We start from the raw sequence: 17309 nt of genomic DNA, 5'->3' as shown, positions 1-17309 counted from the left end.
GATTGTGGCAAAGGTTAACAAACACGGTAAAACCGGTTATCACAAAATCATTCTTATCATTCTCCTCTTCACCCAGATTTATTCCACCCAGGCCTAAACCCTTGTAACACAACTCAGGATTGTATATCTTTAAATATAACATGGCTTAGCTTATGCTACCAGAATATACATGTTCAAAGTGTCTGTTCGGGCATAACTGGCTTTTCTAGAGGCGGAGGGCAGGATTCACTAACAGAAGACAATGAACGGCTTCAGCCATCCCCCTCTTCCTCTCATCGCCGCTTCTCTGAACCATCAGGCTGAGGGCAGCTATGCCGGGATGAGGGCTACTCACTCAGTCCAGCAGCAAATAGTTTTGCATCTGGGAACTCACAAAGTTTGCAGTTTTGTTAACCTGAGACTCCCATGCACTGGAATTCACTGGCCTCAACACAGTTCACTCACACTCCTATGGTTGTACCAGAATAAAATTGCTTCAGAGATCTTGGGGAGGGGGGAGGGGGGAAGGGTGTTCATCTCAGAGTTGGTCCACAGGATCTTTTGTCTTTCTTCAATCAAGTAACTGACTGTCTTGAAGAAACTATTTGGTTGTCTTTTGCATCATACCTCTGACTCTTTGGAAAACATTTTTCAGGGTTTCTTAAAACTCTAGGCATTTTCTCTTTAATAGCCTTTAAGAACTTTGGTTTTCAATGTTTTGGGCAAGTCAGTTCCATATATAGGATATCTAAGCCTGCTCTATTTCCTGACTCTGCTTATCATTTGTGGTGAGATATATTTTAGAAACCATGATTTATATGTATATATATTTTTTAGTGCATATATCTTTCAGAAGTTTCTTATAGATGAAAGAGTACACTTGTGGATTGGTTGCTAGAAGATTTTAGAGTTTTTGAAGACGAATGGTGTTAATTTATGCGCTATTTGGCATAAATTTGCATAATGACTTCAAGTAGTCCTAACTTCAACTGTAGAAAACGAAATTAATTAGTATGACCCGTGGCATTTTATTTCAGACATAAAATCCAGAGCATGCAATGTGAAATATAGAATGGATTTCTCAACCAATTACTTTTTTAAAAGAGATCTTTATTGGAGTATAATTGCTTCACAGTACTGTGCTGGTTTCAGTTGTACACCAAGGCAAATCAGCCATATGCATACACATGTCCCCATATCCCCTCCCTCTTGAGCCTCCCTCCCATCCTCCCTATTCCCACCCCTCTAGGTCATCACAGAGCACCGAGCTGATCTCTTGTGCTATGATGCTGCTTCCCACTAGCTAACTGTTTTACATTTGGTAGTGTATATATGTCAATGCTACTCTCACTTCGCCCCAGCTTCCCCCTCTCCACCCCATGTCCTCAAGTCCATACTCTATGTCTACATCTTTATTCCTGCCCTTGCAACTAGGTTTGTCAGTACCATTTTTTTTTTTTTTAGATTCCATATGTATGTGTTAGCATACGGTATTTGTTTTTCTCTTTCTGACTTACTTCACTCTGTATGACAGACTCTAGGTCCATCCACCTCACTACAAATAACTCAATTTTGTTTCTTTTTATGGCGAGTAACATTCCATTGTATATATGTGCCACATCTTCTTTATCCGTTCATCTGTCGATGGACATTTAGGTTGGTTCCATGTCCTGGCTACTGTAAATAGTGCTGCAATGAACATTGTGATACATGTCTCTTTTTGAATTATGGTTTTCTTAGGGTATATGCCCAGTAGTGGGATTGATGGGTCATATGGTAGTTCTATTTTTAGTTTTTTAAGGAACCTCCATACTGTTTTCCATAGTGGTTGTAACATTTTACATTCCCACCAACAGTGCAAGAGGATTCCCTTTTCACCACACCCTTTCCAGCATTTATTGTTTCTAGACTTTTTGATAATGGCCATTCTGACCAGCGTGAGGTGATACCTCATTGTAGTTCTGATTTGCATTTCTCTAATAATTAGTGATGCTGAGTATCTTTTCATGTGCCTCTTGGCCATCTGTATGTCTTCCTTGGTGAAATGTCTATTTAGGTCTTCCGCCCATTTTTAAAGTGGATTATTTGTTTTTTTAATATTGAGCTCCATGAGATGTTTGTATATTTTGGAGATTAATCCTTTGTCTGTTGTTTCATTTGCAAATGTTTTCTCCCATTCTGAGGGTTGTCTTTATCTTGTTTATGGTTTCCTTTGCTGTGCAAAAGCTTTTAAATTTAATTAAGTCCTATTTGTCTATTTTTGTTTTTATTTCTGTTACTCGAGGAGGTGGGTGAAAAAAGATCTTGCTGTGGTTTATGTCAAAGAGTGTTTTTCCTTTGTTTTCCCCTAAGAGTTTTATAGTGTCTGGTCTTACATTTAGGTCTTTAATCCATTTGGAGTTTATTTTTGTGTATGGTGTTAGGTAGTGTTATAATTTCATTCTTTTACATGTAGCTGTCCAGTTTTCCCAGCACTGCTTATTGAAGAAGCTGTCTTTTCGCCATTGTATGTTTTTGCCTGCCTTGTCATAAATTAGGTCACCATATGTGTGTGGGTTTATCTCTGGGCATTCTATCCTGTACCATTGATCTATATTTCTGTTTTTGTGCCAGTACCATACTGTCTTGATTACTGTAGCTTTCTGGTACAGTTTGAGGTCTGGGAGCCTGATTCCTCCACCTCCATTTTTCTTTCTCAAGATTATTTTGGCTATTCAGGGTCTTTTGTGTTTCCATACAAATTGTGAAATTTTTTGTCCTAATTCTGTGAAGAATGCCATTGGTAGCTTGATAGGGAATGCACTGAATCTGTAGATTGCCTTGGGTAGTATAGTCATTTTCACAATTTTGATTCTTCCAATCCAGGAACATGGCATATTTCTCCATCTGTTTATGTCATCTTTGATTTCTTTCATCAGTGTTTTATAGTTTTCTAAATACAAGTATTTAGCCTCCTTAGGCAGGTTTACTCCTAGGTATTTTATTCTTTTTGTTGCAGTGGTAAATGGGAGTGTTTCCTTAATTTCTCTTTCTGATTTTTCGTTGTTGGTGTATAGGAATGCCAGAGATTTCTGTGCGTTAATTTTGTATCCTGCAACCTTCCCAAATTCATTGATTAGTTCTAGTAGTTTTCTGGTGGCATCTTTAGGATTTTCTATGTATAGTTTCATGTCATCAGGAAACAGTGACAGTTTTACTTCTTCTTTTCCCATTTCTTTTTCTTCTTTTATTTCTTTTTCTTCTCTTATTGCTATGGCCAGGACTTCCAAAACTATGTTGAATAAGACTGGTGAGAGTAGACATCCTTGTCTTGTTCCTGATCTTAGTGGAAATGCTTTCAGTTTTTCACCATTGAGCATGATGCTTGCTGTGGTTTTGTCGTATATGTCCTTTATTATGTTGAGGTAGGTTCCCTCTATGCCCATTTTCTGGAGTTTTTATCATAAATGGGTGTTGAATTTTGTCAAAAGCTTTTTCTGCATCTATTGAGATGGTCGTATGGTTTTTATCCTTCAGTTTGTTAATATGGTGTATCACATTGATTGATTTGCATATATTGAAGATTCCTTGCATCCCTGGGGCAAATCCCACTTGATCATGGTGTATGATCCTTTTAATGTGTTGTTGGATTCTGTTTGCTACTACTTTGTTCAGGATTTTTGTATCTATGTTCATCAGTGATACTGGTCTATAATTTTATTTTTTTGTGATATTGTTTTCTGGTTTTGGTAACAGGGTGATGGTGGCTTTGTAGAATGAATTTTTGGGAGTGTTTCTCCCTCTGCAATGTTTTGGAAGCTTTTGAGAAGGATCAGTGTTAGCCCTTCTCTAAATGTTTGATAGAATTCACCTGTGAAGCCATCTGGTCCTGGACTTTTGTTTGTTGGAAGATTTTTAATTACAGTTTCAATTTCATTACTTGTGATAGGTCTGTTTATACTTTCTAATTCTTCCTGGTTCAGTCTTGAAAAATTGTACCTTTCCAAGAATTTGTCCATTTCTTCGTGGTTGTCCATTTTATTGGCATATAGTTGTTTGTAGTAGTCTCTTATAATCCTTTTTATTTCTGCGGTGTCAGTTGTGATTTTTCCTTTCTCCTTTTTCATTTCTAATTTTACTGATTTGTGTCCTCTCCCTTTTTTTCTTGATGAGTCTGGCTAAGGGTTTTTCAATTTTTTTTATCTTCTCAAAGAAACAGATTTTAGTTTTATTGGTCTTTGCTATTGTTTTCTTTGTTTCTGTTTCATTTATTTCTGCTCTGATCTTTATGATTTCTTTCCTTCTACTGACATTGGGCTTTCTTTGTTCTTCTTTCTGTAGTTCTTTTAAGTGTAGGGTTAGATTGTTTATTTGAGATTTTTCTTGTTTCTTGAGGTGAAATTGTATTGATATAAACTTCCCTCTTAGAACTGCTTTTGCTATATCCCATAGGTTTTGGGTCATCATGTTTTCATTGCCTTTGTTTCTATGTAGTTTTTTTTTCTTCTTTGATTTCTTCAGTGATCTCTTGGTTACTTAGTAGCGCACTGTGTAGCCTCCTTGTATTCGTGTTTTTTACAGTTTTTTTTTCCCTGTAATTGATTTCCAGTCTCATAGCATTGTAGTCAGAAAAGATGCTTGATATGATTTCAGTTTTCTTAACTTTTCTGAGGCTTGATTTGTGACCAAGGATGTGATCTAGCCTAGAGAATGTTCCATGGGCACTTGAGAAGAAAGTGTATTCTGCCACTTTTGGGTGGAATATTCTATAAATATCAATTAAATCTGTCTGGTCTGTTGTGTCATTTAAAGTTTGTGTTTCCTTATTTTCTGTTTGGATGATCTGTCCATTGGTGTAAGTGGGGTGTTAAAGTCCCCTACTATTATTGTGTTACTGTCAGTTTCTCCTTTCATGGTTGTTAGCATTTGCCTTATGTATTCAGGTGCTCCTGTGTTGGGTGCATAGACATTTATAATTGTTATATCTTCTCCTTGGATTGATCCTTTGATCATTATGTAGTGCCCCTCCTTATCTCTTTTAATAGTTTTTAATTTAAAGTCTATTTTATCTGATACGAATATTGCTACTCCAGCTTTCATTTGAATTCCATTTGCATGGAATATCTTTTTCCATCCCTTCACTTTCAGTCTGTATGTGTCCCTAGGTCTGAAGTGGGTCCCTTTTAGACAGCATATATATGTATGTTCCTGTTACCATTTTCTTAATTGTTTTGGGTTTGTTTTTGTGGGTCTTTTTCTTCTCTTGTGTTTCCTGCCTAGAGAAGTTTCTTTAGCATTTGTTGTAAAGCTGGTTTGGTGGTGCTGAATTCTCTTAGGTTTTGCTTGTCTGAAAAGCTTTTGATTTCTCCATTGAATCTGAATGAGATCCTTGCTGGGTAGAGTAATCTTGGTTGTAGGTTTTTCTCTTTCATCACTTTAAGTATATTCTGCCACTCCCTTCTGGCCTGCAGAGTTTCTGCTGAAAAATCAGCTGATAACCTGATGGGGATTCCTTTGTATGTTTTTTTGTTTGTTTGTTTTTCCCTTGCTGCTTTTAATATTTTTTCTTTGAATTTAACTTTTGTTAGTTTGATTAATACATGTCTTGGTGTGTTTTTCCTAGGGTTTATCCTGTATGGGACTCTCTGTGCTTCCTGGACTTGGGTGACTATTTCCTTTCCCATATTAAGGAAGTTTTCGACTATAATCTCTTCAAATATTTTTTCAGACCCTTTCTTTTTCTCTTCTTCTTCTGGAACCCCTATAATTCGAATGTTGTTGCATTTAGTGTTATCCCAGAGGTCTCTGAGACTGTCCTCAATTCTTTTCATTCTTTTTTCTTTATTCTCCTCCTCGGCAGTTATTTCCACCATTTTGTCTTCCAGCTCACTTATTTGTTCTTCTGCCTCAGCTATTGTGTTATTGATTTCTTCTAGTGTATTTTTCATTTCAGTTATTGTGTTGTTCATCTCTGTTTGTTTGTTCTTTAGTTCTTCTAGATCTTTGTTAAACATTTCTTGTATTTTCTCAATCCATGTCTCCATTCTGTTACCAAGATTCTGGATCATCTTTACTATCATTACTCTGAATTCTTTTTCAGGTTGATTACCTATTTCCTCTTCATTTATTTGGTCTTATAGCTTTTTACTTTGCTCCTTCATCTGTGACATATTTTTTTACGGTCTCTCTTTTTTTTTTTTATGAGTGGGATTGTGTTCCTCTCTTACTGGTTGTTTGGCCTGAGGCTTCCAACACTGGAGTTTGTAGGCTGTTGGGTAGAGCTGGGTCTTGGTGCTGAGATGAGGAACTCTGTGAGACCTCACTCTGATGAATATTCCCTGGGGTCTGAGGTTCTCTGTTAGTCCAGTGGTTCGGACTCGGAGCTCCCACCACAGGAACTTCGGCCCAACCCCCAGCTCGTGAACCAAAATTCCACAAGCTGCATGGGGTGGTGGTTCACTTGGGGGTTCCTCCCGTCTCCTCGGGCGTCAGGATCCCCCACCAGTGGCCAGCAAGCACCCTAGTCGTGAGGAGACACTAACTCGGCGTCTTCCCACACCACCGTCATCTCAACCAATTAATTTAATTGCATTCTGTATTATGAGGCATTTAAACAAACAGAAATAGGGAAAGGAGGTTAATGGATGCCAGGGTGAAATCTGAGATGGGAGCCAGGGCAGGGCTCATGTTTTGGCTGGGAAGAAGTAATTGGTAGTATAATCCTCAGGGCTGAGGATTGCCAGTCAACTCCACAATTTCTTTTGTATTTCTTTACCTAAATTTGTCAAAGCTTTTCATTTTCTTAGTCTGCTAGGGCTGCTGTAATAAAATGCCATAGCCTGGTGACTTAAACCATAGAGATCTATTTCCTCTCAGTTCCGGAGGCTGGAAAGTCCATGATCAAGGTGCCGGCTGATTTGGTTTCTGGTGAGAGCTCTCTTCCTGGCTTGTAGATTGCTGCGTTCATGCTGTGTCCTCAAAGGGGGAGAGAGAGTGAGCTTGAGAGTGCTCTATGGTGTCTCTTCTTATAAAAACACTAATCCCATCATGAGGGTCCCACCCTCAAGACCCCATCTAACCATAATTACCTCCCGAAGAAGGCCCATCTCCAGATACCATCACATTGGGGATTAGGGCTTCAACATATGAATTTGGGAGACACCCAAACATTTAGTCTATGACAGTCATGTTAGCCCAACTTTCAAACATGTTGAAACTCAAGTGCTTTTTAGAGGGTTAACCCTTTAATTAATTATTAGTCATTTATACCAAAGTACCAAGAAGGATCTGAGAGTATGTTTTGATAGGAGGGTCAGAGAAGTGATTAAGAAAGCTAGGATAAGAAAGGTAGGATATAGAATAAGGGAAATAAATTTGTCCTCAGTCAACCAGGGAATACTACTGCTAGGAATTAGGAAGCACATTGAATCCAACTAGGTAGGGGCAAAGAGAAAAGTAGTTTTGTTTGCTGGATCTATGCGCTACTCATGGAAAGGTTAAAACATGGATGGTTTTGAAATATATTGAATCTGGTACTAAGGACATTCAACTTTTTGGTTCCACAGAGAACAAAACTCTAATGCTCACTAACCACATATGGTTATTTAAACTATAAGTTAATCAAACAAGATAAAAACTCAGTTCCTCATTCACACCGGCCACATTTCAAGTACTCGATATGACATGTGGCTAGTGGCTCCTGCATTGGGCATGCAGAAAGGTCTGTTGGACATTGCTGCTCTAGAGACTTCTGAGGCCCAGATAAGGCAGAGAGATCATCCTGCTGCTTGTTATATAAACACACACGCAAACAAGTACACATGCCATGATAAGCCATAGGGTTATGACTGCTCAATATGCCGTGTCCATTGCTTGAGATGGATCGCAGCAGTAGGTGTCATTTGGGGGCTTTTGATGGCTTCTCTACTGTTTTCCCTCATTTTCCTATTTGATGCTAAGTTATACTTTTGTCTAATTCACAGAGAACATCAGAGAATATGCAGTGAACTTTAGCAGCACTATCATTAAAATCAGTTGCCACAGATAGGTTGTATTTCTTATTTTCAATTCTGAAATACTATACATATATACACACACATATATATGTATATATACACACACACATACATACACACATAAACACACACATACATGTTCTGTTCATAAATGTTGTTCATACAGATATGTACACACACCTATACCCCTATATATATATACACACACATACATATATGCACATATGTATGTATAAAATGATTAGTAGTAAAATGGGCATTCATGTACCTCCCACCCAGATTAAGAAACAGAACAAGTATCTCCCCTTAGCCCTCTCCTACCAAGATAATCCCAGTATACAGATTTTTGTACTTGCCATTCTCTTCATAGGTATATATTTGTCATCAATATATGCATCCCTAATTCAGATAGAGTGGCTTTGAAACACCAAGTAGCAGTCCTAAACCTCCCTCTGCAAGGAAGCGATGATGCTTTCACTTTTCGTTGAAGGCTTTCGAGAGAGCTGAAAAGAGTCTCTGGATTACTGTCTGGCTTTGGCTTCCCTGAGAGTGCCTATGAGCCCATTCTATGAGAATTTAGTGGGCAAGGTCATGACTGCATTCTGGAAAGCATTTGGCAGGGTGTTAAGGTGGGTTCTAGCTATCAAGTGGAACTATGGTTAGAGGGGATGGACTTCTTTGAATTTTTCTGCCTCACCATGACCTAACTCTTTCTCTCAATAACAGGTTAAGGCAGAGCACATCTGGGGATGATTGTAAGAAACTGGTTCAGACTCACTTAGACATTCTATCCTTTGGTTGAAAAATAACTCTCCAATGTTGATGAGACTCAATGGTTGACAGCTCTCTACATCTCTGCCTATTGAGTCAGAGTGCCTCAATATATCTGTCACCCTAGACTCTTCTAGCCCAATCCCCTTAGAGGGTTTTTTTAAAATCTTTTCTTTGTTGGATTCCCCATTTGTTATATTCCCTGCATTCCTCATTCTTGTTGCAAACTCAACTTTTGTTGGTGCATGTTCTGCAGTAACTTTTTAGTAGAGGGTGTGTCCTTTATTTAACCCTTGGACTAATTTGATAGTTTGGATTATTTGTAAAAGTTTTATAATTCTGAACACATTGTTTCATTGGTTCTCTGACTGTACAGTTGCCTCTGAGAAGTTTAAAACAGTCTAATCCCTGATCCTTTCTTTGCCATCTAGATTTTCCTATTTGGAAACTTGTAGACTCTTCTCTTTGTTCCCAATATTCTTAAACTTCAAAATAAAATGTCTTTCTGTTGTTCTTTTGTTATTGTACTTGTTGGGCCATTTCAAGTGGGAAACTGATGTTCTTCAGTTCTAAGAAATAGTCTTGATTTTTTGTTTGTTTCTGATAATTACTCCTCTCTCTATTTTTCTCTGGTTTTTAGAACTACTGTTATTGGAATGTTGGACCACTGGACCAGTCCTATTGTTCTTACCTTTTCCCTCCTATTTTCTGCCTCTTTTTATTTTTGCTCTTCTTTTGTGGAGATTTCCTCAACTTCATCTTCTAACCTTTCTATTAAACTCTATTATATCAAATTTCACGAACTTGTTTGTTCTCTGAATGATGCTCCTTTTCCTTTTTCTTCTTCATGTTCTTCATCTTTTAATACAATCATGTTTATATTTCATGGATGGAATGTTTTCTCTTAACTCTGAGGATTCCCCAGAGAAGAGTCTTCAGATCTCTTTCTAAGAAGGTAGGGTTCTGGCTGCCAGCTTTTGGAGAGTCTAGTGAGAGAAGAAAGTTGGGGATCTCTGCATTCTGTAGATGATCAGTTAATCCCCATTTTCTGTGAAGTAACTCCACCTACCAAGAGTGGGTGGTGGAATCTAGTGATTTAATATCCAGTGCTTCTTATTTTAGCTGCAACTGATGTTGCCAGTTTGCACATCTTCCGAGGGTTTTGAAGTGTAAATTAGTTCTTATCTATCCCCACCCATAGTCTAGGATTAGACTCTATAGGGGCTCTGAGTCAGTTACCAATTTTCCATATGCTTTATTCATTACCATTTTCTCCTCACTGTTTCTCCTCTTTTTTTTGTTGGTTTATGTCTTTTTAAAATTCATGTGCTGTAATTTAGTAGCATTTCTGGTGCAGGAGAAGTAAGTGTGTGTTAAATCTGCCTTCTTAATCTAGAAACCAGCTTGTTCTTGATTGCTTAGTTAGAACTTGTAAACTCCATTTGACCCCTGCAATGAAAGTTCCATTATGTACTATAGGTTGAGTAGCGACTGATGCTTATTGGAGTCAAATAAAATCTCCAAGGCTAAAATCAGATGAATCATCAAGATCAGGAATAGTAATGCTAATGCTTGGGTGATAAGTAGTCTCCCTGCTCCCAATTAAGATGAAGGAAACTTCAGTGAGGTTTGGCAGTTGGTTGTCAGCAGTGTAAAAGGAAGGTGGTAATTTTCCACAAGTTTCTGGTTTCTCTTCACCATGTAAAGTCTCAAATGGAAGTGTCAGATTACAATATTTTTGTACTACAGTTATCTTTACCCTCAAGGAAAGAGTAGATGCTAGCTGTAAGTAAACAGGATATAACTTATGGAACTACTACCAGCTAATCCTTGTAGTATGATAAATTGAAAGATAGATGATTGGATGTACCATTTTCTAGCTCAAGATGCTCAAAAGTTAGTAAAGGGAGTGAGGGAAAGATAGCATTGATGATCTGGTTATTCATTTTTAAATATAGTATTGTATTTAATCTTCACAAAATCCTAGACGATACCTATTCTAAATACTATAGCCTTCAATCCAAGGATCAAAGGAATTGAGGAAGTTGCAAGACCAAACAGCAAGCATGAGTCATTTGTAAGACCAAAGCAGCACTGGGATTTGAATCCAAGAGAGAATGACTGTAAATTCTTTCTGTACCTTCATAGGATAAATTTGACAACAGTCGTCAGTAATCATGCTATGAAACTGTGGTATAGGATGCCATTTTTTTTTTTTTTTTACCCCAACTGAATAGCTAATATCAATCAAATACACCGTTTCTCTTCATCAGCTTCTTGAGGAATAAGCAAAGTTGCTGACTTTATACCCTTAGTGGAAATGAATGACACATCTTTGAAAACTTTTTCCTAGACATTCATTATTTTAGGTCTGGAATATCCAATCTCTAATTGTAGTTTAAAATATCTGCTACCAAGTATATTGGATTTATGGCCAGACTAACTTCAAGCATTGATAGTCAGAGGGGTTGACCAGATTCCTGCATTTCTATATAATGTGTCTCCTCATTTAAGTAAATAGGTAAATATTAATGAAATTTTATTTCTCTACATTTGCACATTTGAAATTAAGAGAAAGATTCTAACATGGATTCTCATGATAATTATAGCTGTATTCTATTTCCACAACCTTTGATTTACTTTCTAGGCTAAAATTCTAGGTTTTCCTCATCATTCCTCAAGTATTAGAAATCCTTATTCTTCTCTTACTTAAGTAGGTCACCTTATTTGGACCTATTTAATAGTCTAGCTGAGGATGATTACTTTAGTCACTACTATTAGGGATCTCTTTATTGAATTTCCCTTTCATTCCTTTCAAAGATGCATGATTACCATACTGAAGACTTCTTGGATATTTCTGTATATATTCAAAAAAGGAGAAAAATTATTTTTCCAGATTATTATTCCCCCAAACATGTGATACTTACATGGTTCCTCACCCTTTTACTTGCTGTTCTCTTGCTTAGCTTCTAGAAGAATAGGCAAAGGCAAGCGCCAACCCAATGCACACTCTCTGCTCCTGCTCCAAACCCTTCTTCTTTGTCTATCCTGGAAAGTAGACTTAGCTCTTAAAGACACACTTTCTCTTTCTCACTTGAACAGGCCCTAAGCCTGTCTTCCTCCTCCCCCTTCCCCACCTTTTTTTTTTTAAAAAAAACAAACTTTTATTGAATACCTACCAGACATTGGGGTTGTAAAAGGAAATAAGTCTTATTCCAGTGAGAGAGACCATACTGATTCATAGGCTTATGTAGTTCTGCAAGATGATGGATGCCTTCCAGCTTATGTTTGAAGCACTTTGGGAACCTAAAGGTACGAGCTAGTGGTATTGATCTCCCTAGTGGAACCAGTCTAGGAGGTAATGTTGAGAAGCAAACTCTGTATCTTTTTCTCTAGACAACTCTTGCTTCTCTAAGAGACCAGTGGGGCTCCATATCCTTCAGAGAGCCTCAAATCTACCCTCCAGGCAAGACTATTTCCTCTCTCCTATAGCTTTCAAGTGACTAAGTTCATACATTTACCATAGCCTATGTTCCATTTATTATTTTTTATATGTGTGTCTTTTCTACAACTTGGTGAGTTCCTCAGGATTTTCCCATGCATTTAAATCTGTTTTATTCTCTGTATAATTCATTTTTAAAGCCCTAGCACTTTGCATTTTCAGATCTATTTATTGATGATGAAGCTTTAAAAATTCAATGAGTGAAAGATTTTTAAAAATCTTTAGTGGACACAACTGTCCTGTCATCTCCTTGTTAATCTCTAGTTGGTTGCTTCAAGATTTTGAAATATTTTTTAAATCATGGGTTTAATAGTATAACTGAATTTTTAAAATCAGAAATGTACACATACATTTTTTGTTTGAAGTTTTGGGAAGGAGACTATTTTCAGTTTTTCAGGAATCTTGTGGTTATATCTGAAGCAGGAGTTTCTATCCACTAAAGCCATTGTATGACATTTACCACCACCTGAAAAAGGTATTTAAGGCATGTAACAGCTTCTCCTCATTGTTTTCTGAAGCCCTGCTGCTACCACATTTACACTGACCGTCTTTAAAATCACTTGGATTTTTAAGCTATGAACCGTCTAGAAGCTTTTTTTTTTTAATGTTTCTTGCCTATTTCATTCTGGCATTGGCCACCAGGTAACAACAGTGCCTTGAGTAGCTTGAGTCTCTTAAATAGGGAACTGTTGCAAAGTGACATAAAGATTAAGCCCCATGCATTTAAGAGGGAAAGGGGTAAGTGTCCAGCATCATGATTTTTTAATTCCTCTCTGGTACTTTGGCTCTTGCAAATACAGGCATAAATTAGCAGCTGGCTGTGAACAGCCTCTGGCCCTGTCAGTCTACTGTTTCCATGACATTGTACCTCTTATCAGGGCCACTAAGACAAAATGAAATGAAGGCTGGCCACGTGGCAAGGGGCAACATGGATCATGCAGGGAAAGAATATGAAAACTGCATAAGTAAAGAGACTGAGCTCGTAGAAGAGGTGCCGGGAGATAGTGAAATATCCAAAAAACCAATTATATTTATGAGAGGTCTTTTTTAACCATAAAAAATGCATTTATACCAAAATAGAAAAATCAAATATGTTATTTTAGATTTTTCTCTTTCCTTCACCCTTAGCCATCCCTCTGGGTATTCTAGTTGTGCGTGGAGACTGTGATTTGGAGACTTGCCGTATGTACATAGATCGCCTGCAGGAGGTGAGTTTCTTTAGCCAATAATTTATTCTGCTCAGTTTTCCATTTTTGTCAGTAATTACCAGCCATCTATATTTACTTCTAAGATGATGCATTTGGGGAGGAAATGGAAATATGGTGGCCTTGTCTTTCTTGTCTCTTAAGCATACACCGCATCTTCTCCCTCCCCATCCCCACTGCTGTTTTTCCTCCTCGGGTGGTTGGAGTGGGAAAGGTCGATTAGGTTAAGTACAGCACCACGTTGCTCCAGTGTGATCCATAGCTATAGCCTGGAGCTCCTTGTCTTGCCAGACAGCTCACCTGTGTTTTTTGAACTATACAGAATTTCAAAGGGCACTGATAAATAATAAGGGAAAACAGATTTGGCGTTACTTAATGTTTTGCATCTAGTACAGACTTCTGTCAGAGACAGCTAGATTTGTTTTTAAGTGTAACTTCTACAGGAAAGAAAAACCTATATTTCAAAAGAATTTGTGTCAGAACACAAAGGAATAATCTATTATTTTTTTTCTCAATCTGGTCTTACCATAGAGAAAGAGAAAGGAGGAGGTCTCATATGTGACATTCCCATGAACTTGAACTGCACCAGCAAAGCCAGGAGAACCCAGATCCATCACTGCAGTGGTCATGGGTTGTTTTTGCAAAATTTCAAGGGAGAGTATTCAGTGTCTTGTTCTACAAATGGCGAAAAGCATAAGCAGCCGCTTCTTTGTCTTTGTTTCTTGGTGAAAGATGCACATTAGAGTCACTTTTCTGGGATGTGGTCTAGACATTTATAGTTTTAAAGCTCTTGCGTGATTTTGATAAATACCCCAAGATGAGCAGCTCCCTTCCAGACAACACATTATACATAAGTAAATACCACAAATAAAGAAGATATATAGTGTTTAAAATCCCTTCAAATTGTAGCTACTTAGCTTTGAACATTAGAGTCTGTTTCTCTTGGTGGAAATAAACTCAGGTAGGAGGCATAAAGGAATGTAAAAATTACCAATTTTTCTCTTCAGCATTGTGAAGGATAGAGATGGAACTGGGAATGTAGAATATTTTGAGATAGTTGCCAAACTGTGAATACTAATAAGGGTGAGAGAAGAAAAGTCAACAAAGTTTATACTTGTGGCTTCACTTGGCTATTTTTACCAAAGATAAATTTAACGTGTAAAAATTTGTGAACTTTTTAACATGTGACTCAGGTCCAAATCAATCCTAGAACATATAGTAACTCATATTTTCAAAATAATGTTGGTCTTTTATTGTGGAACTTCCCTCAAAAAAAAACCCAGCAATAAAAAAAGTGACTCATAATTGATACCAAGCTTTTTTTTTTTAAACACTTGGGTAACTTAAGGTTCCACAGTAGCAAAATATATGACTGATGAATTGACTTTGTTGAAAATTAACTTACTGTTATGCTTATCACACCAATATTCAACAACTAAAAGTAGGATTCTTAAAAAAAAAAATTTAAAAAAGGAAAGAGCAAGCACAAATAAAGAGGAAAAGTTTTAAACTTGGGCTCAGAGAGTAAGTTGATAAAGCCTGTGGGAAGCAGGTACCCAGGTAGCCAGGATTGCTGACGTCTGTAAATAGAATCACTATGCTCGTTAACAAGGAAGCCTGCAGGACATGACAGTGATGACAATTTAGTTATAAAACTTTATAAAGGGAGCCTGGCTCTCAGAATCTTCCAGTAAAGCCTCATTAATTTCAACCCTGTTAATTTGCACTTCGTGATAATGCAGAGCTGGACGGTGATTTTTTCTTTTCAGTCTATGAAATCCTGTGTTTGCCAAGCAACTTGTCAGTATAAACACAATTATCGTGACAGTATGTTTTTGGTCTTAGATAAATAAATTCTTCCTAAGTGCCTAAGGGGGCTTAAGTAGCTTACTGCACAAACCAAAAGTCCAGGTGCAAGTTAACTAGGATCCCCATTTATTACACCAAAATCGCCTGTCTTTTACTTTTGGTCCTCTCTATCCTTGAAATTATATCACTTACCTCTAAACGCTAGTTAGGATTTATAAGTTTCAATAGCTAAATGGCCTTTCTTCTCTTAGTCCAACTGGGTGTGCTTTTATTATTTTTGGCATTATCTTCTTTGTTTAACCTTGGGGGACTGGGGAGAGTAAGATGCTTTCCAGATGGGCTTAATAATATAAAATTGGGCGTTTAGTTGATGGAGTTGAGGCAGTTTGTTCAAACTAATCTTAAGGTGTATGGGTTTTTTCTTTTTTTTTTTTTTCCATTTTCTCATTAGGACCTGCAGTCAGTTTCTTCTGGCTCCCAGAGAGTTCATTACCAGGTAACATATAATTGACTCTCCTTGTTTCTTACATTCCATCCAAAAGAAGTCCATCTGTCAATTAATGTCTCATTTGGATTAGAGTCCACATCCTCCCCTAGGGATAGAGTTCACTCCAAGAACCAAGATGAAGTTGGCATTCTGATTATTTTGCATTTTCCTGCAAAATGGACAGTCCTAGTCTAGTGCAAACTTGGGCTGTGGCTGTTCTCCCAGATCATTTAGGAAAGATTATAAAATGAAGGGCTTTCAGTGCCAAATACTAGAAAACTCAACTCAAACTAGCTTGACAGGGAGTCTGTTGGTTCACATCAGCACAAAGTTCAGATGCAGGGTGGATTTTGTGTTCTGTTGGTTTTTCTGCTCTGTTCTCCGTTTTTTGTCACATTTCACCTCTGCACAAGATGTTTTCCAACAAGTCCAACAGTCCAAGATGGCTGCCAGTAGCAACCGGGGCTGTGTGTTTCTCATTCACATCCAGGAAAGTAAATTCCCTGCTTCTGCAACCATGAAACCAACTTTCTAAAATGCAATCTGTTTGTCCCATCCTGATCTCTTGGACAGGATCCGATAAACCCAGCCTGCCTCTCTCTAATAACCCACATCCGGTTCCTGGGAGAACGCTCAGGGACCCTTTGCCCCAACACTCTTTGGGAGTGCAGTCTCTTCCCCACTTTCCCACCCTTACTGTGCGGTACGAGCCCCTCCAGCCATCCTCTTCCCATTAGATTTCCCAGGCGTGATTTAGATACCAATGCACAGCATCACCCCAAACTGGAAGGGGCGTATGCAAAGCTGTCTGAGTTGTCCCATAAAAGCCCTTCTCCCTGAGAAGCCCAGTACCCTTGCCGGCTAGGAGGGGTGTGTGGGAGTCACAGCATGCTAATGACACCCTCCAAATAAATCTTCTCCTAGACCCTCTATACCTCCCTCCACGTGGGGGAAGGACTTAAAATGTCTAAATCTGGCGGCACCTCACTTTGGGTTTTGGTGTCTATTACACTACGCCTGAAACCGCTAGTTAAGCATCCTTTTGCCAAAACAGCAAAAAACAACTATTAAAAAAAAAACCTCTGTGCCTTGTAGCCTCTAGGTGACTTTCTTCCCCTGCCAGTCGATAGCCTGTACCCTCAGTCAAAGCGGCCTGATTATCCTGAGGCTGGATGACAGAAATGGCCTGGTGTTCTTGTTTGTATGTTTATTGCTCAAAGTACTCCACTATTCCAGAGTCCTGTCTTCCATCTGGCTGCAATAGAAAGGATGAGAATTCACTTAGGGTGTGTTTGCAATGAGAAAATAAAGTCTACTTCTCGGACTGTTTTTTTTACCAACCATTAGAAGACAAATTTCTACTTTATTTTTTAGATAGAGCACAACATTTCTTGTATCCATTATTTGCATATTTACCTGGAGCCACTATCTAGGTGTCATTTTCTTTTTTAAAGTATAGTATTTTTAAAGTCGGAGCTGATTTCCACCCTTTAAGGATCGGCACTGGTAGCTATAAGATTTTAAGGGTCTTCTTTTCTAGAATTTTTAATTTTTACACATGG

At 38.0% G+C, this 17309-nt stretch overlaps 1 protein-coding gene across 5 annotated transcripts in view; it reads left to right on the top strand.

The window, feature by feature from the left end:
• Positions 1–17309, top strand: part of DGKI (diacylglycerol kinase iota) — a gene marked incomplete at its 5' end in the record, with an annotated part of 450496 nt that overhangs the window by 344904 nt on the left and 88283 nt on the right. For 4 of the 5 annotated variants that reach the window (XM_079930955.1, XM_079930953.1, XM_079930957.1 and 1 more), the window contains 2 exons: positions 13375–13454; positions 15712–15756. In XM_079930955.1, coding sequence (XP_079787081.1) covers positions 13375–13454; positions 15712–15756 — 125 coding nt within the window. The remainder of the gene's footprint in view (positions 1–13374; positions 13455–15711; positions 15757–17309) is intronic. The other variant, XM_079930954.1, reaches the window with a different exon arrangement.

This window comes from Stenella coeruleoalba (assembly GCF_951394435.1).
Source record: "Stenella coeruleoalba genome assembly, chromosome: 9".
Lineage (NCBI taxonomy): Eukaryota > Metazoa > Chordata > Mammalia > Artiodactyla > Delphinidae > Stenella > Stenella coeruleoalba.
Note: the sequence above shows the minus strand (reverse complement) of the source record. Positions and strands in the feature narration are given on the sequence as shown.